The 21,991-nt window shown below is 43.3% G+C and overlaps 1 protein-coding gene across 1 annotated transcript; it reads right to left on the bottom strand.

Moving 5' to 3' along the window:
• Positions 1-1,791: 1,791 nt before the first annotated feature.
• Positions 1,792-21,962, bottom strand: LOC126282095 (uncharacterized). The gene is made up of 3 exons (XM_049981552.1): positions 21,868-21,962; positions 14,171-14,305; positions 1,792-2,864 (listed from the first exon to the last, which is right to left on the bottom strand). The coding sequence occupies exons 1-3, from the start codon at positions 21,947-21,949 to the stop codon at positions 2,572-2,574; spliced, it is 510 nt and encodes a 169-aa protein (XP_049837509.1). The 5' UTR covers positions 21,950-21,962; the 3' UTR covers positions 1,792-2,571.
• Between the last annotated feature and the right edge of the window lie 29 nt (positions 21,963-21,991).

Raw genomic sequence — 21,991 nt, 5'->3', positions numbered from 1 at the left:
GGCCCTGTTAGTGGAGGAGCGACAGGCCCATCGCTGCCTTTTATCCACGGGATAGATCCCCGGTGCTCATTTGATGGAGGGCTGGGTGGATCTGGGACCATCCTGGATGGACTGGATAGAGGAAAGTTCCCCACCCCTATCCGGGATTAAACCCAGCCCCTCCAGAGCTGGTGTTTAGTGCTATACACTATAGACCATCACAGTCACTTTAACAAAGTAATCAAAAATTTTTCTGTAAACAGTGCTGCTTAGCGTTAGTGTATTTTAAGGGACAGAATCACAAAACCACCAGCAGCTGCTGTAACGTGCATTTATTTACAGACAAACAGTTTCGGTCCAGCGAACATCTTTAAGTAACGGTTTATGTTCACCTTGATTAAAGCAGGCTTGGTCAACGTTTGGTGACTTACAGAGCTGATTCACGTATGTACTCCAGCTCACGGGTCTCTCCGTCACGTGAAGTCACACCAGTGCTGCTAGCGCATAGAGTGCATAGGCTCAAAACTATAGCGTCCGCGACGCTAAAGTGTATGGGTTAAAGCGCTGATATAAATGAGATGCATTCCCGACATGCCATGCCAACAAATTACGTCTCAAATCACACGTTTTTGAGAGCATAAGCGTTTTATGTTCCCTCCATCTTCAAATGTGTACAAAACATGAACACTGAATTTTTATTTACAACGTTTTGCAATTGCGGTCTAAAACATGTGATGCAAAATTTTGCAGTGCCATAAGTAAAGAAACAATTTTCAAAACATGTAAATAAACGAAATCATTGTAAGTAACTGAACATATCTGAAGATGGGATGCTAGGCACCTTCAAAGTGCGATGTTATGAAACTACCTCGCAGATTATCCGCCCGATTGGCCGTGCGGTCTAACGCACGGCTTTCCGGGAGGGAAGGAGCGCTTGGTCCCGGCACGAAGGCGCCCGGCGGATTTGTGTCGAGGCCCGGTGAAACGGCCAGTCGGTGGATGGTTTTTAGGCGGTTTTCCATCTGCCTCGGCGAATGCGATTACTCTACCACGCAAACATAGGGGTTACACTCGTCTGGTGTGAGACGTTCCCTGGGGGGGTCCACCGGTGGCCGAACCGTACAGTAACGCTGGGTTCGGTGTGGGGCGGAGGAGGGGTGGAGTGGACTGCTGTAGTCGTCGTGGAGTTGTGGACCACTGCGGCTGCGGCGAGGACGGAGCCTTTCCGTCGTTTCTAGGTCCCCAGTTAACATACAATACAATACAATACCTGGCAGATTAAAAGTGTGTGCCAGATTGAGACTCGAACTTGGGTCCTTCGTCTTAAGCAGGCAAATAATCTACCAGCTGAGCTATACAAGCACGACTGATGACCCATCGTCACAATTTTAGTTCCGGCAGTACCTCGTCTCCTACCACCTTCACAGAAGCTCTCCTGCGAAGACGACAATAAAGCTCTGAGGAGGGATCGTGAGTCGTGCTTATGTGGTTCTGTCGGTAGAGAACCTTCCTGCCAAAGGTAGACGTCCCGATTTCCCCGATCTCGCGTCTCGGTCCGGCTGACAGTTTTAATCTGTCAGTAAGTTTCGACTACTAGAAATAGCTGCCAGAGGTTCTTTACGGGCTGGATTGAAACCAGTCGCGGAGTGGATCCGCTGGTTGTCCATTTGAGGGTTAAAGGTAGGTTCCTTACTGTGGTGTGCGTACTGTAAGACGTACGGTACACACACCATCAGATTATTTCACTTGTCGCTCTAGCGAAGTAGGCGAGTGTCAGTAATATGTCTCGTGGTGTTATCGTGGCGTGTTTATCTTCTGCCATTAGGTCAGACGATAGAAATGCCACTTGCACGCTTAGAGTAGCAGATTGACGGTGACCAACTTGAAACAGAACTTGATTAATTTTCACACACATTTATTAAAATAATAACAAGCATAAAAATAACTTAACTTGGTTCTGGATGCTATTTACAATTGACAATCTGAAGTTCCTTTGGGTCTTGGTACGTTAATCTTATTCTGACATATCTCTGATACTTTACAAAGTGTCTATACATTTCTCTTCATGGTTATGTACAGGAATATGATAATCTTATTAGGCGCAGACTGAAACTTGCCTATAGACTGGTGCAGACTAATGCAGACTGGCTAATTGGAGGTCTGTACACTCGTTATAATACCTCGCGCGTTCAGGTATCACTGCGCGAGTGTGATCCGCGAGGAGAAAAGGTTCTACGTTAACAGCAATCTCATTGGCAGCGTGACATATTAGTACGCGGATCGACGGAAGCAGAATTTGGTCCGTCTCTAAGACAGCGCCATCTCGTAGTGCGGAGACGGACGAGCGCTGCGCCTGCGCTGTTGTGCTTAGCGGGGCGCGCTCTAGTGGGAAAGTTGTGTACGCGCTGACTACGCGGAACTATGTACACAACACTTACTATGTGTTTTAGGCCCAGGAACCTTTCTTAATCAAAATTACATTTTGCTGACCTGTGTGGTAGAGACAGAGGGTGGGTCGAAATTAAAGACGAAAGAATGTGCTCAACGGTGTGTTTTATTGTGTGACTACACGAGTGGCTGCGCTGCTAGGAGCTACGCGCTGGTGGGCTCGCCGGAAGCGGCCGGGGTGGCCTGGTGGGCGGCCCTGCCCAGCCTGGGGGTGAGCGGCAAGGGCGGCGCGTGGCGGCCGGGCCGCGGCCAGAAGGGCGGCGCCAGCTGCAGCTGGCCCTGGCCGTGCCCGCCGTCTGCGTCGCCGTCGCCCTCCGCCTCCTCTTCGGCCAGGTCGTCGCCCGCGGAGTCGCGGCCCAGCCGCGGCGTGAACGTGGGCATGCTCTGGCGCCGCGACGCGGGGGGCGGCGCCGCCCCCACTGGCGCCGAGCCCACCGCTGGAACCGGACACACACAGCGCCGTTACAGAGTGGTCCTGCAAAAGTCTACCTGTGTCCTTAGTCCTTAGGCATTGTAGAGATAAAGTAGGACAATCCCATATCTCTGTTAAACACTTCAGCTATATGATACGTACGATAGGCAATAGTGTCTCTATCATTAAAAGCCTCAAGTCCTTCAACTTTGGACGCTTTGTGCCCTGGGTACCGAACAATTGCTACGGTCACCCATCCATTGCCTGCTCTATTCTGATCATTATTTTGTAGAGTGAAATTAAAGACTCCTCCACAAAAAACAGATGGACCATGCAAAAACACCTGTCCATTAACGTTATGAACAAACAAAAAAATGCCGTGTGACTATGGCCTCCCGCCTGGTACACCGTTCGTCGGGTGCAAGTCTTTCGATTTGACGCCACTTCGGCGACTTGCTCGTGGATGGGGATGAAAGGATGATGATTAGGACAACACCACACCTAGTCCCTGAGAGGAGAAAATCTCCGACCCCGCCGGGAATCGAACCCGGGACCTTAGGATTGACATTCTGTCGCACTGACCACTTTTTATATAAAAAAAATCTCATTTTGTTCGTTTTCGTTCGTTGTATCTGTTCAGGGCGGACGTCGCAAGACACTCATTTCAGTTCGTCGTTGTTCCATTAACTCAGTTTTGTTATTACAGAGAGCAGCTAACCCTCTGAGCGAACACGCTAAGCTACCCTGCCGGCTAAAATTCTCATTTTTCGTTCGTTGTATGTGCTCGGGGCGGACTTCGTAAGACATCCGTTTAAGTTCGTCTTTGATCAGCTAACTCCGTTTTTTTTATTACAGAGGGCTGCTAACCCTCTGACCGAAAACGCTGAGCTACCGTGCCGGCTACCACTCAGCTACCGGGGGCGGACATCATGAACATTAATGTCAATGTCGTCGACAGCCTTATAAACCGCGTGGCGTGAACGCCAGCTCCTCCCGTCGTAACGCGTCATCTCTGTGGCTCCGCGCTGCTGCTCGTGCGGCTGCTCGACCACTGCAGCTGTCTTGTGACAAACGGTATTCATGCGGCGTAGAATTGTAGGATGCAGCTGGGAATAAAAGGCAAAAAGACAGTCTCTTCTAGAGGAAGGGCTCCATTTGTTTACATACACGGGGGTTCTGTTCATTTTTGGAACACAACCTACGACCAGCTTAGAGGCAGAAGTGATGACACATTCTGCAACACCTGACCATCATTTTGCAGGACAGTGTTCAAGCACGTACAGTGCAAGCTGTTACTGATTTGTTTGACTGATGGGGTTGTTCAGTGTTATACCACCTACGGCACGCCCTTGACTTAAGCCCTCGTGAGTTCAACTCGATTTCTAAACTGGAGGAAACACTTCACGGCATTCGCTTCAGAACTGCAACAAATTCGTCGGGCAATAGACCGCGCCGCTCGAACTGTCAACACAATTGGCGCTGCTAAGGGTATCCTACGACTTCCACATCGCTGACAACGGGTTATACACAATGTTGGTTACATTAGATTAGATTTACTTTCATTCATATTGATCCATAGTGAGGAGGTCCTCCAGGATGTAGAACATGTCAGAAAAAACAATAACACATGACAAATATTTACAACTGAAACAAATAAGCTAATGTACCTTCCACAGGTCCCAAGTGGAATGATCGTCATTTTTTTTAAATGAACACTATACGAAAGACTCATATTACAAACACTAATGCACTCAATTTAAAATAATAAAGTTGTACTATATTTATAAGGTAATAAACATGTAATAGAACTACTGTAATACTTAGTTACAATGAACACATTACTGCACTGAAATGGTGCATTTGGCTCTACTAAGAAATTCATCAACGGAGTAGATGGAGTTGGCCACGAGTAAATCCTTTAGGCTTCTCTTAAACTGAATTTCACTGGTTGTTAAGCTTTTTATGGCTGCTGGCAAGTTATTGAAAATTTGTGTTTCTGAATAATGCACACCTTTTTGTACAAGAGTAAGTGACTTTAAATGCTTGTGAAAATTATTCTTATTTCTAGTACTGATTCAATGAAATGAGCTGTTGGTTTGAAAAAGTGATATATTTTTAATGACAAATTTCATTAAGGAATAAATATATTGGGAAGCAGTAGTTAGTATCCCTAGTTCCCTAAACAGGCTTCTGTAGGATGTTCTTGATTTCACACCACATACAACTCTTACTGCACGTTGTTGTGCCTGGAAAACTTTAGCTTGGCTTGATGAATTAGCCCAAAAAATAATCCCATATTTGTGATTACTTTAAAGGTCAGTAAAACTATGAAGCACGTATCTATTTTGTACGAGCTGTAAATAAATAGTTGCAAGTTCCTATCCTCGTACATACTTTTTTTTAAAAAAAAAAAAAAAAAGCTGAATCACGAAGGAACTATCTGAGTGTAGAGGTAATCGGTAGACGTGATGTACTTGTACAGACAAATGATTACAGTTTCCGAAAAACTGAATGATTTCTTCTTGAGAAAGCGCTTCACATACTGAGCAAGTCGATAACGCGTTAATCTATCTTTACAAGCAGTTACTCGCCTTGGCACTAATTGACAGTGTTGTTGAGTGTTCTCCCGAGTGATATCGTGCCAAATTCTGTCCAACTGGAGCGTTAGACTATCAGCATCACGAGGTGGTTGGAGAGTCCTGCCCATAATGCTCCAAACGTTCTCAGTTGAGGAGAGATACGTCAGTCTTGCTCGCCAAGGCAGAGTTCGGCAAGCACGGAAACAAGTAGCTGAAACACTTGACGCGTGCGGGCGGGCATTAACTTGCCGAAATGTAAGCCCAGGATGGCTTGTCACGGAGGCAACAAAATCGGGCATAGAATGTCGTCAACTTACCACTCTGCTGTAAGGCTATCGCTGATGGCAACCAAAGGGGTCCTGTTATGAAATGAAATAACATCCCAAATCATTACTCCTGGTTGCCCTGTCATATGAAGGGCGACAGTGATGTTGGTATCCTACCGCTGTCCGGAGCATCTACAGATAAGTCTTCGCTGCTCATTTCGAAGAGAGGATCATCACTGAAGACAATTATACTCGATTAAATGAGATTCCAGTCCGAAGACATGCCTGGAGAGGCCCCGGACATTGGTGGGATAGCAACCTGAGTATCGCCCGCGACAACCAGAAGTGATGGTATGTGGAGTCATTTCTTTTCAGGACTCCTTCCGTTGTCGTTCCCGGCACCCTTACAGAGCAGCGGCACGTGGACGATATTCTATATCCTGTTTTGTTCCTCTTCATGGCAAGTCATCCTTGCTTTACATCTCAGCAAGATATGCCTACACACGGTGAGTGTCTCTACTATTTGTCTTCATGGCTGCTAAACATTGACTGGATCGAGCTCTAGATTTTGACGATTTAACGCACCAGTTGCTCAGAATTTGGCACTGTATCCCTCAGGAGGACATCGAACAACGCTATCAATCAATGCCAAGCCGAATAACTGCTTGCATAATGGCGAGAAGTGGACAAACACGTCATTAACTTGCTCAATTTGTAAAACTCTTTATCTTGAATAAATCATTCAATTTTTCTGAAACTGTAATCATTTGATTGTCTGTACTGGTACATCATATCTACCTATTTCTGTCCAACTCGTATAATTCCTTCGCGGTGTGTCGTTTTCTTTATCTTAGAGTGCACACTGCGTGCCAAAAAAGAAGTGATGGATCTAGAAGTGGAGGAGGTAACGAAATGAAACTCCGCAGGTTGAGACAGTATCAAATGTTATTTCAGTAATTAAAATATCAAGAGAAATTTACAAAGAAATTGGCAGTGTGAGCTCAATCATCAATATGCGGTGGCTCCCTATCCGGCCTGGATCCATGCACCGATTCGGTTGAGAAGCTTGCCATAAAGCCATTGTATCCTTTCCTGATGCTAGATGGGCCACAGCTGTTGTAACTGGTGCTTGATATCCCGGTTACTGGTACTGGGTGGGAGTTAAAGTCCGAGCTTGCCCGACACGTGTTCTAAAGGGCAACGAACAGAAGTGATGCTGAATGTGAAAAAGTGATTTTAGTCATATGTACATATTTTTCTGTTTCATTTCTTTGAGAACTCATACCTGCACTTTCAAGACTGAATAGCTGTGTAACGCTATCAGGCCATTAGAAAAAGTTTGTTGTTCAGGTAGCGCAATTATTTTATGCTGAGGAGTACATAGCAAGAAGCCACTACATTGAAATACGTGTGCTTTTGGTCCTTCTTCATGGTACCAAAGTTCCTCTCTTAGACGTTGAGTAGCTCATCATTCAAATGCCTCTCGTGTTGAGACGCCCAGTTCTGACTGCGAATTGCTTGTACCGTTGTTTTTGCGATGAGAACCTTGTACTCTAAGCACATTTTCATGCGGTTCTGAGCGATCGAGGTCACGCACTTTCCTCGTCAAAATTTTCTTGCTAGCCTTGAAGTCAAGTTTTTTGCATAAAATATGTGAACTTTTTGCAAAATTGGTATTTCCTTGCATTTTTCCTTATCTAGAAATAGTTGCTGCTTAATGATACATTTATTGATATTGTGAATGGGATAATTAGTGAGTGTGCTTTGCTAAATCTTCTCTGTGGCAGATACTTGAAATTCACTCCGCTCATCAAAATATGCCTCCTACCATAATTTGCACGCCACTGACTTACTCAACTTTAACATTCTGCTTACACTTTCAGTTATCGTTTTCGTCAACATAGCCACTCCCTACCGCTTCTAACCGTCAATAAAAGTGCTGTTAACACTTTCGGTGCTTGCAATGCGAGGTAACAACTTCCACAAGCACATGTCTCTCTCTAACACAGCTCTTATGGATCCTCCTTCCCGCTCTATTTACGAGCGTCCTCGTCTTCTTCTTTTATCAGTTGTAGTGCATTCCTATCTTGTAAGAATAGGCTTTCGCGGCTATAGTCACAATCAATAAAATTCTTCTGGATCTATGAGCGCAATGTCAATTTGTAAACCGTCCGACGTTTCGACCACTATTGCAAGTGGCCTTACTGAGGAAAGACAAGAATTTCATCGACATTTCTTCATCTTCTTAGGTCATCTCTCCTCAACAAACTGCATATATGCCAATACCACCTCAATTGTTTTGTTTCGATTGCATCCATTACAGTTGTGCCAAGTTTTATTCTTGTGTATGTATTAATTTTTAATTTTATCTCAAAGTGTCAACTTATCGCAAAACCTCCGAAATCCCTTCTACGTTGAGAATAAGTTCCTCTTAATTCGTTCAGTTGTTTTCCTGTTTGACGTTTTTTTAAGTACCGTATCTTTCCTGCTTGTCTGCTCAGTGTAAATTTTGCATTTGATTTTAATATAATTTCCTCATGAGCTAGAGGTTTGTCATTTCAAACATATCTCAGTAGTAGGTAAAAATGCAATATAAAATCGCTTTCTTGTCGGCCGGTTTGGCAGGCGTGGGAGTTAGGTGAAAACTGTTGGTAGTTCCTGACATTACGCTAAGGTGCAAGACTGGTGTCTCTTCTGGGTAGTATCGGAATGCGTTTTAGGTGGTATACTTGCGGCCAACTGAGCATGGAGAGGGGTGAGGACAGATGGATGGTGAGAGGGAGGAGGATGAGATGGACACAAACAGACAGAGGAGGAGATTGGCAGATAGAGGTGGGAGTGGAAGATGGACAAAGAGGGAGGGCGAGGAGGAGATGGACAGACAGAGAGAGGAGAGGAGCAACTGGGCAGAAAGAGGGGTGAGGAGGGGATGGATGGAGCAAGGGACCATAGAGGACAGGGACAGAGGGAGGGAGTAGGAAAAGATTGACAGAGAGATGGTGGGAGGAATAGATGGAAGGGGGAAGAGGGAAGAGAAAATGAAAGAGAGGTGGGCAGAAGGGAACAGAGAGAGAGAGAGAGGGAAAGAGAAAGAGAGAGAGAGGGGGGGGGGTGGAGGAGAATGACAGAGAGGAGGGACAGGACATGGTCCAAGATAGGGTGGGAGGATGTGATGCAGACAGAGGGAGAGAGGGGAAGGAGACGATGGGCAAAGAGAGGGAGCTGTAGTTGGACAGAGTGTGACGGACAGGAAATGGATGGAGGGAGGCGGAAGGATGAGATGGACAGAGAGAGGGGGATTATTAGTGGTACAGAGAGAGGGGGAGGAGGAGATGTATGCAGCGTATGTAGTCTAACACGCAACGGTGAAGTTGCAAGCGTAAAACTAGTATTGAATAAAAAATGTAAAACGATCATATAAAATTAATATTGCTTGCTGCTTTATTTTCCGTTTTAGAAAAGTAACAATTAAACAGATTGATACATTATTAGTAGGCAGGTGTAATACTTTACTATTTCATATATGATAAGGTGAGAAGACACTAACATCAACCTTAAATTAAACGTAAGTCTTTCATAATCTCATTAACACTTTTAAAATTCTTTAAGAAATTCCGCACGCATGAGACTAAAAACAAAAAAAATATATTTAAATAAAAATAAATTTTCAATATAACACGTTTAAATCGAAGTAAAAAGCATAAAACAATTTTTCGTAGTTCCATAGAAATTCCTATCCCATTAAAGATAGTTCTGAAAATTTGTAAGTGTGAATGTTTAATAGCTACGAAAATACTAGTAAGATAAAAAGCGAAAAACGTAGGACAAGTGCATGAATAGTTCATATCCTGTTCATAATCTGTTGCTTGTGCCCCTCGTTTTTCGTGATAAATTTTGCAAGTATTTTCGTAGCTACTAAAAATTCACAATCAGATTTTCAGAAATACCTGTATGAGTTCGGAATCTGTATAGGGCTAGGAGAAACTGTTTTATATTTTTTAGTCCGATTTAAAAACCTGCTATAAGAAAAAATTTATTTAATTTAAATAACTGTTTATCTTCCATACGTTGCTACACTTTCTGAAATTAAACATTCGGGTCTTCGTTTCTGATCTAATATGTGGGCTCCGTAAAAATCCATTTAATTGTCTGGATACTTGTCTACCATTCCCTTTCATTAGTGAGGGACCTGCAGTGTTGAGGCAGAATCCTCCAAACTACTGTCCAGCTCCACACATTATATTTCAGCCATGGATTAGTTTTTGAAGAGGATAATTCTATGAGCAAATTACGCCCACCTCACGAGCACTTTTCTCGATACGCCAGAAATGTACCGGTACCAAATGGGATGGTGCGATGGCCTACGGCTGCATGCGGTATGAGCTGAACCGTACCTGACTGAGCACGCTTGGGACTATTTGAAACTCGCAATGCGTCGTCACAGGAAACCTCACACATTGGGTGACCTCAAGACGGCCTCTGTGAAAGACTAGGGTAGGCTGGAGAAACGTCATCTAGACCCCTCTATGGGCAGCATGTTATGGAGTAGTCAAGTATGTTACAATGCACGTCGTCGAGCAACTCGTAATTGTTAATTAATTAGCAAAATTAAATTATGACATTGTTCTGCCGGGGTGGGAATGGAGGATGTTCCATTGAACAGAGGGATGATCTTGAATGCAGAGAAAAACTGAACCATCTTGTATCTTGAAACAGAAGAAGACCTTTTACCATGGAACATGTGTACTTGCAAACGAAAACAATCTCTTCTATAATGTAGCTACTGTTTGTCGTTACGACAGCAGTTATAGCACTGTTTATGCACGTATTGATTAACAATTATGTATAGCTGCTTGCCATCTGAAACTGGCCCATGTCAACAAGTATGTGTTTACAACTGCCTGTTGAATGTTACTGTTTGTGCGACAGAATTTATGCGTACAACCATGTTTTCTTATCTGACTGTGTTTACTGGTGGAATATCACTTCAAGGAAAGTTATAACACCCTGCGTATTGAATCTGACTTCAAGGAAAGTTATTCAACACGCTGCGGCATGTAAATCAGTTACATTTCTCTGACATCTTCTTCGTCTGTCGAAAAGTTTTACATACATACAGTTTTATTCAGCTCTTTGTTACCCTTAGGTGTGATCACGCTGCGTTGTGATGAGTCGATTCTTTCTCGCGATATTTTATAGTTAAATGACTCAGATAAATAAGAGAGATCTACACTTGTTCTTTTGACATTATGGCTTATTGTTTCAACGGATAACCAACTGTTTTGTTGCACTGGAATTACCTCTTACACAATCCGAGCACGCTATGTAGCACTCTGTCAGAATTAAATTTGTTCTCTCACTTCTCTAGTCAATATTCAGCACTGTCTTTTACCCTTATCCTGTCTTACCACCGTCATTAGTATCATTCTTTCTTCATCTAATTCAATATCAATCATTTCAACTTTACCTTGTCGGCGTCTACTGCCGTCACCACCTACTCTCCTTGGGGTTGCTTTCAGGAGAATGTCTGTTCGGCTGACGCCCAGGGGTAGTGTTCCTACGTCATATGATACAACAAGCAGTGCATGACTCTTCCTATAATTTCTTTTCGCGAGATGGGTTTTGAGGTAAACTACTACGCACTCAAGAGTCTGAATAAGGGTAACATTATCTTTTATTTTAGAGCTTCAAAGTTTAATTACTTATCACTGAATCAAGTGGAAGATGACTTCGGAGCATTGGAATTTACTGCATTGTCATCTTGTAGTACTTTCACTTAGGTTTGCACTGAATGTGCTGAAATTTCACGCAGTTCATACATCACTTTTAGTGAAATGTCATTACGCAATCGGTAACGGGAATGGGAATGCCACGTCTGTTGCAAGCTGCTGCATTCTGTATAGGGAAGTCTAGTATACACAGCGCTCGAAGCTCCTTAGCACCTCCGTTACCTATACGGAGCCGTTCTTTCTTTCCCGTGAAAGGAAAATCCGAATGTGGGTACCTGGACAGGAATGGGAGGCCAGCCCCTTCCAGTGCCGTAAATAATCTCACCTCGCTAGGTTTGGAATTACAGGCCTAACAGCTGAGAACAGAAATTGTCTATGATGTGATCGTTCGGGTCACATGTTGTAAAACCGGTTAGAGACACAATTAGCTGACTCAAATACAATTTCGTTTCGGCGTGCGGATATCTCCTTTGACGATGATAGTGGAAGGATTGTATGTAACTTCGGCCATTTGGAAATTAGATTAGATGTACTTTTCGTTTCAGTAGATCCTTAGTGAGGAGGTCCTCCAGGACGTAGAACATATGAACAAGCAAAAAATACACAATAAATATTTACAAAGAAAAACAGTTATAGTACTGTATCTTCCATAAATCTCAGGTGAAATGGTCCTCATGGATGCGGAATAAAAGAAAAAATCTTTCACATATTTTCATTTGAAGGGTAATAAAATTTTGTCACAAAACATGTTGATTGTTCAACACGCTTAGGTATATATCATAATTGTGAAGAAACTGTAGACATGCATCATTAAACAGAAAAGATCTTTTTACAACGTTTGTTTACAAGGATCACATTACTGCTATGAATTTTTACACAAGTCAAATTGTATGTAACACTCGCTTTAATATAATTAGTAGCATATACATGTCAGTCGATTAAGGTGAGAAATTCATCAGTGGGGTAGAAGGAGTTGGCCACAAGTAAATCCTTTAAGCTCCTCTTACACCGAATTTTATTAGTAGTTAACTTTTCTGTAGTCGATGGGAAGTTATTGAAAATGTGTCTTCCTGGATGATGGACTCCTTTCTGGGCCAAAGTAAGTGACTTTAAATCTTTGTGAAGATTATTCTTGGTTTTAGTACCGATTCCATGAACTGATCTGGTGGTTTGAGAAGCAGATACACAGTGTGTCAAGGACATAGGTACCTTAATGTGTACTCAGTTTCGTGAGCTAGTTGTTTTCTTTCTGCATCTAACAGTTTTCGCTCAATGATATCACATAATTTACTATGTGATGTTTTCGGCATGTTTTTAACTGCACTGGGAAGCGCACTATGCCTGTCAGTATAAACAATCGATTTGCATCCACGTGCCCACACTTCTATATCTGATCTACTGCCCAGGGAGAAATAAATATTAGGGGCCTACTTGTGCCACATATACTTGGAGGTACTAACCAACCTAAAAACACACTTATCGTAATAGCCATAATTTATTAATCTGCAAATGAAATAAATACTGATGTAATGTTATTCAATACATTGTCATCAACCCCAATAGAAATGTCTGCTCTTATACCTCCAACATCACATATTTTTAATGAGAAATTTCACTAACGAATAAATACATTGAGACGCAGTGTTAATATCCCTTGTTCCTTAAACAAGCCTCTCGAGGATGTTCTTGAGTTTAAACCACAAATAATTGGTATTATATGTTTTTGGACTCAGATAAGTTGAGCTCAGTTTTATGAGCTACCCCATACAATAATGCCATACGACGTTATAGAATGAAACTATGCATTGTATGCTAGCTATTTTATTTTTATATCATGTATGTTTAACAAAATTTACATTGCAAATATAGATTTGTTTAGGCAATCCGGCAGGTCTGTCCTATGCTCCTCCCAATTGAATTTATTGTCAAGCTACCAATAATTCGACACTTTCAACTTTTTCTGTCTACTTGTCACCAAATTTTAGGCATATACAGCTGTGAAACTGCTGCAAAACCTCTTACAACTTTTTAACTGCATATAGTGTGTTTTTTCAATGTTCAGTGGCAAAGAATTGGCTATGAACCATTTATTAATGTGCACGAAAAATTCATTAACCAATCTGTCTAAAATTGAACTTGATTTGCTATTTCTTGCAATGTTTCTGTCATGCGCAAATAAAACAAACTTGACATCTGGTAACGCTACTAATGGAAGGTCACTGACATACGAGAAAAAATAAGGACCCTAACGTCGAACCTTGTGGGACACCACTTGTAATTAGTTCGCCGTTGGATGATGCCTGATAGCTTAATACACATCTCTTCTCTATTGTCACTTTTTGATTCCTTTCAGAGATATAGGATCTGAACCATTTTACAGCATTTTGTGTTACACTGTAATATTTTCATTTTCTTAAGAGGATATTGTCATTTACCCAGTCAAATGCTTTTGACAGATTACAAAAATCTGCGAGAGGAAGATGAAGAAGAAGAACAAGAAGATCTAAACAGGAGCACAAGCAGTCCAACAGGTCATACATTCCAGTACTTTGACTGGGTCGCTTGAAGATTAAATTCGACGAAATTCTTTTTTATTATTATTACAGTTACAATTGATGAAATGTCTCTTAATACAATTAATTTGCACAGGTCATTAGTTTTTATGTTTTTTCGGTAGCTTTTTCTCAATTACCTCACAGGATGTAATTTGCTCACATAACGAGTCACACGTGGTACGTTGAGGTGGTGGGTACCTACCTGCGAGGGGCATTACAATCCAAGGGTGTTCGATGACGTGCGCCAGCATCATGTCTCCCAGGGCATCACGGCGCATGCGCGGCGAAGCCTGCAGCCAGTCCCACGCCATGCGGGGACGTCCAGTGTCCGTCGTTCCTGAGAACATTGTATCGGTTCGATCACAGGTTTTTCCGCCAATGGGTAACACCACTGAAACTATTCGCAGAAGCAGCACTGGGAGTATTCAGATGAAACTGTAAGAAAATAAGAAAGAATAGGTGTTAATGAAACATACAGTATCTGATAAAAAATATATAACGTGGAATTGACCATTAAGTATCACAATAGTTGGGCCCGCCAGTATAAAAGGATGTGGCGAGTACTGCGTTACTTTTTTCCTTTTTGGTTTTAAAATTGGCTTTCGGGACGTGCTCATACACCATCTCAACAGTGGAAGGGACGACAGTGTGTCCCGACAATTCAGAACATTAATCGGGACCAGGCCGTATTCCAGTACGAAGTTACATAGACTCAAACTTCTCATATGACGCCATGCACGTGATTTTCGTGTAAGACAGTACGAAGATAAAGGCCACACAACACCAAGTTTCCAGTTGGAGAAGTTCCCTCCATGACTCTCTGGTTAGGAATCTTCTGGCCTCCCAACTACCGACACGCACGTGTTGTCAGTTGACAAGCAGAAACAGGAGAATGGGAAGATGAGTATATATATATATATATATATATATATATATATATATATATATAAGATGTTGTGAATTCCTAAGGAACCAAACTACTGAGGTCATCAGTCCCTATACTTACACATTACTTAAAGTAACTTAAAATAGCTTATGTTAAGAACAACACACAAACCCAAGCCCGAGGGAGGACTCGAACCTCCGGCGGGAGGGCCAAGAAATCCATCCGTGACATGGCGCCTCTAACCGCGCGAACGCTCCGCGCTTCTCAGCATATCTCAGTGACTTCAGAAGCCACATATTTCCGTAGCCAGTGCTAAGCGACGCTTGACGCGGTGTAAATAGCGACGCTACTGGACATTGGATGACTGGAAACGAGTGATTTGGGTCACGCTATCCCGTTATCCACGTGGAAATCCTGCGGAAGGATTTGGTTGAAATTCATGGTGAAAACCTTCATCTGTCTTTTATTTTGCACACTGCTCTGGTTTCGGTCACAGGCCATTTTCAAGCTTAGCAAGCATAAATGGCAGGAATGTTGTACCACGATGTAAACGACTACGAGTCGCTGTTGCAGCTCAACCGCATCAACAAAACTGACCGCATTATAATAACTGTACAGAGAAATTGTCACCAAAAGGCCTATTCACATCTCAAGTCAAAACGTGAGTGGCTGGAAAACTTCACCTGCGATCGTGTGTAGTGTCATCATTGAAATAATGATGAGGTGGCGTTAGGGTATGGGGGTGTCTTTTGTGAATGAGGAAGGATATGGACAAATTTTACAGTATTGTGGATTGTGTACAGTAGAGGAATAGTTCAGAGACCATGATTTTTTGTATCAGCAAGACAATGCTCCCAGTCGTAAATCGGTATCTTATATGTGAGGCAATGCTTCACAATGTTGTTCCAGAAGTGGACTGGCCTGCCCAGTTTCCCGATCTGAACCCAATGGAACAGCTTTCGGATGAGTTGGAACGTCAACTTCGCTCCAGACCCCAATCTCCAACATCACTTGGGCTGTTGAGAAAGAATGGGCTGCCGTTCCTCCACAGATGTTCAAGTATCTCATTGCAAATATCTCCAGCAGAGCGCTAGTAGTTATAAAGACAAAGAGTGGACACACTCACTAATAGGTGCCCAGATAGCTATGATCAGATACACTACCTGAAGCACCTTTGTTCTGACATATTGCCTATTCGCCCTCGTCTCGGGATCTTTGGTCGACGGTCGTTTATTGGTTTTTCTGTTGTTTCGCCAGCACGAGAGGCTAGCACTGTCAAAGATTCGCCTTCCATTGCTGATGGCAACAAGCGCGAATCCCAGGGAGAAGAGGCGGGTATTGGTGGAGGTCACGAACTCCCCCTCCAGATTAAGCTTTTCAGTAAAAGGGTTTACATTTTACATCTATCAATTTCAAAATTTCTCGAATAACTCTCGAAGAATCCAGTAACAGGGAAACTGAAGAATTCTGACAACGGCAGTGAATTCTAGAAAATAAAAAGCTATGTTTGCCTACGTGCCTAAGCAAGCCCTAGCAGGAATCATTTCAGTCAAGTGAAGATGCCTGCGCCGGCTGCTGAGGAGTTTCGAGATAGCCAGTAGGACAGCAAACCACTTGACGTTGAGTAACACCACCCTCCCCCTCCCCCCGATCTCAACTAAGAAAACAGGAAGGCTGACTTCCAGGTTGAAGACGGAAATGACGTACTGATACTGCGTTCTCCTCATTTACACGCTCATATAACAATAATCTGCAGATATATGTTCACAATCGTAGCGCTAAGTGACATGCAGATAATGGTGAACGGGCGCTTCGATTTTACGAGTATATTGCGCAAATTTTGGTTTTGACAAAGTTGTGAGAGTCTGTAGCTATTATAATCCTTAAACCAACTGCGTGACTCACGTATATCTCAAATTTTTGGTCGACTGCATTTTAAATACTGTATTCCTCTGAAACGCCTTTTTTTGGTAATAAGCTCAAAAGGTTTCGGGACCAGGTTCATAAAAAAACAAAAGACGGCGATTTTAATGTTTCTACTTTTAACTTAGTCTCCTGCCTCCCCCCCCCCCCTTTCCTGTTGAGTACAACGCGCAGAACGTTCATACAAACATCTGAAAATGTTAGAAAAGTACTTTTTGCGATTTTGTTCAACTCCTGCGTCACACTGACTTAAATGTCAGGTATGTTGTCAAAGCATTCACCTCCGATGTGAATTTCTGCACTTCGTCGATTTGTGGTACGTTCGTATTAATAACACCAAAACCCGTGGTTATTTTCTCCAGCAATCCGTCTTCAGGCCACGAGTGGCCTTCCGGGACCATCCGACCGCCGTGTCATCCTCAGTGGAGGATGCGGATAGGATGGGCGTGAGGTTAGCACATCGCCCTCCCGGTCGTTATGATGGTATTCTTGACCGAAGCCGCTACTATTCGATCGAGTAGCTCCTCAATTGGCATCACGACGCTGAGTGCACCCCGAAAAATGGCAACAGCGCATGGCGGCCTGGATGGTCACCCATCCAAGTGCCGACCACGCCCGACAGCGCTTAACTTCGGTGAATTCGCGGGAACCGGTGTATCCGCTACGGCAAGGCCGTTGTCTATTTTCTCCAGAAAAGAAATATTTGAATATTACGTTTGAATCAGTTTCCTATAGGCGTCCACGCGTCGTCGCTTTAGTTCGGAAGTCTAGGTGTTAAGGACAAATTTTGCACACACTTTTCTCTTCTGCAAATATTCCGGCGAATGTCTTGAACACTTGATTTAGAGATGTTCTCCATTACGGCTTTTGAATCAGCCGTATTGACAGACTACAGATACACGTACACTATCTGAAGCTGCCTGCTCGCGTGTACACTTAATGTGTACAGTTTCTAGTTCAAGCAGTCAATGTTGTTATCGTGCTGACGCCGCTTATACACCACGAATAAAATCAGTCTTAAAATGTTTTGGACGAATGACGTACATACGCGATGTACCAAGCACTGATAAAATGACATAATAATAATAATAATAATAATAATAATAATAATAATACAAATATACAATGTAGTAGAATAAATTATAATTATGTAATATTATATAATTATATAATATTATATATCTGTGATAATAGTTACAATATTTTAATAAAAATAATTATTATTATTGTAATTACGAGGATACAAAATTATAGATAATTTATTGTTATAATTTTTATTATCGTAGGCAATTTAAAAAAAAATGGTTCAAATGGCTCTGAGCACTATGGGACTCAACTGCGGTGCTCATCAGTCCCCTAGAACGTAGAACTACTTAAACCTAACGACATCACACACATCCATGCCCGAGGCAGGATTCGAACCTGCGACCGTAGCAGTCGCGCGGCTCCGGACTGAGCGCCTAGAACCGCGAGACCACCACGGCCGGCGCACTTCAAAAGTGGAGGTGATGGAGTCGCACCTGGTTGGCAGAGGGCGCATCTTTCTGGTGACATGTAAGAAAAAGCACTAAACGGCTGTTGGCCGAAGACGTGGCTGAGATCTATGCTCTCATTGACCACGCTCATTTCGCATTAACTAAGTTCGTAGTCATGTCAGCAGATTAAGGGAAGCAAGGATAGTGGAGCATATCATTAATGTGGGGTCCCTCTAATTGGAGTCCGCCCCGATAGTTGTCAGCGCGACGGTCTGTCACGCCAAGGGGCCCGGGCCCGATTCCCGGCTGGGTCGCAGATTTTCTCTGCTGAGGGACTGGGTGGGAGAAGAAAAAGAAAGGCACATTTTTTAAGAAAGTAGCATGGTTGTAAAACTATTTCGGGCTGCATTACGAATGATCTATCACTGGAGGAACCAGTGTAGCACCTAATAACATCAGAAGTGTAAATATAAGGAAAAGTGAAGCGTTTGATGCCACAGTCGACAGTGAATTTATAAACGGAGGCAGCACACCATTGTTCGAGGCAGAAGGCGTCGAGAGTTGGAGAAAGACGGGGCCTTTAGATGATGATAGTTTCATCTCAGTGGCACAACAAGCTTTGGAATTGTTCACTTCATGTTGACAAATGTGGAATATGAACAACAGGACAGGTAGTACCTACTTGGTACTTTGATTGTGACAGTACCTACCGACTTAGACATTGACAGCGTAATTTAAGGAAGCTTGTGTGACGTTATTGAGTCATCTACCTTGCTTTCGGTAAGTCGGACGATGTTTATTAGCTATTGTGAACTTTTAGATTGTTGTATGAAATCGTCGCGGATGATCTGGTGCAGGAGAATATCACGCGCCTTGTTACTAAGCACATTTAGAACTAACCTAGCGTTTCGGTTTCCAAGTCCCGCGAGGTAACAGAAATAGTATCACGATTTTAAACGGCAGTTCCTCTTGAGATAAACTGAAAAGTGTTTCTTGTCAACAAGAATTAACGTCTGTCGTAGAGGTTCTGTGAATTCTGGTGTGTGACTATTGGATATCTGCATATTTCTTGTTACTTGTACCCATCAAACACATCGGAGGACATAGTGCCTCAACAATATAGTCTGTTTTTAAGAGATCAGCATGTTATTTATTTCGTGATGTATGAACCTCTTCCTGAGTTGTGTTGGGTTACGTAAAGATTAACTAAGTCATTGTATTTGGGGTGCAGCGTAAAAACGATTGCAAACCAAGGGTAGGTCGAAAACGTGTGGTTGGACTACGAGTACACAGAATCTAAAAAGGTAGATGTCACTCGTTCACGCACCCTTGTCATTTCTCCGTTTACATTGCTGCCAATTTATCGTAAAATACGTTGCAGGGGTGCTGTTTTGTGTATTCCTACTGTTCGTTTATATACAGGTATTAATTATTTGTAACTAAATAGTGTGAGACGTTCTGGTGTGTGAGGTTCTTATTCTATGCACTAAGAATATCCTAAGCATTCGTTGATAGGGTTGAACATTGTTCGTCAGTCTTGGATCCATAGCAGACAGTGACTGACAGGGAAAGTAGTGAAGATCCAAAGAAGAGAAGCACGTTTCGTTACAGGTTCTACATCTACATCCATACTCCGCAAGCCACCTGACGGTGTGTGGCGGAGGGTACCTTGAGTACCTCTATCGGTTCTCCCTTCTATTCCAGTCTCGTATTGTTCGTGGAAAGAAGGATTGTCGGTATGCCTCTGTGTGGGCTCTAATCTCTCTGATTTCATCCTCATGATCTCTTCGCGAGATATACGTAGGAGGGAGCAATATACTGCTTGACTCCTCGGTGAAGGTATGTTCTCGAAACTTCAATAAAAGCCCGTATCGAGCTACTGAGCGTCTCTCCTGCAGAGTCTTCCATTAGAGTTTATCTATCATCTCCGTAACGCTTTCGCGATTTGTAAATGATCCTGTAACGGAGCGCGCTGCTCACCGTTGGATCTTCTATTAACCCTATCTGGTACGGATCCCACACTGCTGAAAAGTATCCAAGCAGTGGGAGAACAAGCGTACTGTAACCTACTTCCTTTGTTTTCAGATTGCATTTCCTTGGGATTCTTCCAGTGAATCTCAGTCTGGCATCTGCTTTACCGACGATCAACTTTATATGATCATTCCATTTTAAATCACTCCTAATGCTTACTCCCAGATAATTTATGGAATTAACTGCTTCCAGATGCTGACCTGCTATTTTGTAGCTAAATGATAAGGGATCTTTCTTTCTATGTATTCGCAGCACATTACACTTGTCTACATTGAGATTCAATTGCCATTCCCTTCTCCATGTCAATTCGCTGCAGATCCTCCTGCATTTCAGTACAATTTTCCATTGTTACAACCTCTCGATATACTACAGAATCATCCGCAAAAAGCCTCATTGAACTTCCGATGTCATTCACAAGGTCAAAAAAATGGTGCAAATGGCTCTGACCACTATGGGATTTAACATCTCAGGTCATCAGTTCCCTAGAACTTAGAACTACTTGAACCTAACTAAGCTAAGGACACCACACACATCCATGCCCGAGGCAGGATTCGAACCTGCGACCGCAGCGGTCGCGCGGTTCCAGACTGAAGCGCCTAGAACCGCTCGGTCACCAGCGGCCGGCATCCACAAGGTCATTTATATATAATGTGAATAGCAACTCTCCTACTACACTCCCCTGCGGCTCACCTGAAATCACTCTTACTTCTCCATTGAGAATGACATGCTGCGTTCTGTTATCTAGGAACTCTCCAATCAAATCAAACAATTGGTCTGATAGCCCATATGCTCTTACTTTGTTCATTAAACGACTGTGGGGAACTGTATTGAACGCCTTGCGGAAGTCAAGAAGCACGGCATCTACCTGTGAACCCGTGTCTATGGCCGTCTGAGTCTCGTGGACGAATAGCGCGAGCTGGGTTTTACACGATCGTCTTTTTCGAAACCCATGCTGATATCTACAGAGTAGATTTCTAGCCTCCAGTAGTAATTGCCAAAGCATCACGTATATGCTCAGCCAACTCCAGTGGCAGATCTTACAAGACAGGCGTTTAGCATCACTATTTGGTTTATTGTTCATGTTCAGAGATCGTACATACCTAGAAGAATTAACCAATATATTGTTTCTTCCTATGGAAATGTCGCGAAAAGACTGCAAAATTATAGAAATTCGGCCCACACGGAGGCTTACCAGCAATCATTCTTCCTTTCAGCAGGGAAAGGGGGAAGTGCACGTAGTAACAAAGTAACCTGCCCCACACACCGTAAGATGGCTTATGGATTATAGACGTAGACGTAGAATTTCGCTTGATACCACAGACAATGGTACTTTCGATAACGATAAGCGTAGGTGTAGTATTGAGAAAACGCTATTCGCTAGTATCTGCCAGACTACCTTGATCCACGACTTCCAGATGTCTTGTGAGAATAGTGGGAGTTGGGTTTCAAATGATCAGTGCTTCCGGAATCCGTGCTCGTTGGCACAGAAGTTGTCATTCCGTTCGAGACACCTCATTATCTCAGTCAGTACCTCGGAGGGACTTTCACGGCAAGGCGCGCATGGGCTCCCGCGGCAGGACTCACCGTGGGTGGTGGCGGCGGAGGCGGCGGCGAGTACGGCGACGGCGGCCAGCGCGGCGGCGGCTGGGGCGGCAGCTCCGGCCATGTCTGGCTGCAGAGTCTGCCCCCGGGGGCGGGCGCCACCCCT

The sequence above is a fragment of the Schistocerca gregaria genome, chromosome 7 (assembly GCF_023897955.1).
Source record: "Schistocerca gregaria isolate iqSchGreg1 chromosome 7, iqSchGreg1.2, whole genome shotgun sequence".
Lineage (NCBI taxonomy): Eukaryota > Metazoa > Arthropoda > Insecta > Orthoptera > Acrididae > Schistocerca > Schistocerca gregaria.
The sequence above is the reverse complement of the archived record's forward strand: the minus strand, read 5'-3'. Positions and strand labels throughout refer to the sequence as shown.

What these genes read in the sequence shown, in the direction of transcription:
- LOC126282095 (XM_049981552.1), bottom strand. Translation starts at nt 21,949, where the DNA reads ATGGCCGGAGCTGCCGCCCCAGCCGCCGCCGCGCTGGCCGCCGTCGCC. An exon ending in CTCCGCCGCCACCACCCACG is followed by an intron (nt 14,306 to 21,867) that starts GTGAGTCCTGCC and finishes CAATGTTCTCAG; the next exon opens with GAACGACGGACACTGGACGT. An exon ending in GATTGTAATGCCCCTCGCAG is followed by an intron (nt 2,865 to 14,170) that starts GTAGGTACCCAC and finishes GTCCGGTTCCAG; the next exon opens with CGGTGGGCTCGGCGCCAGTG.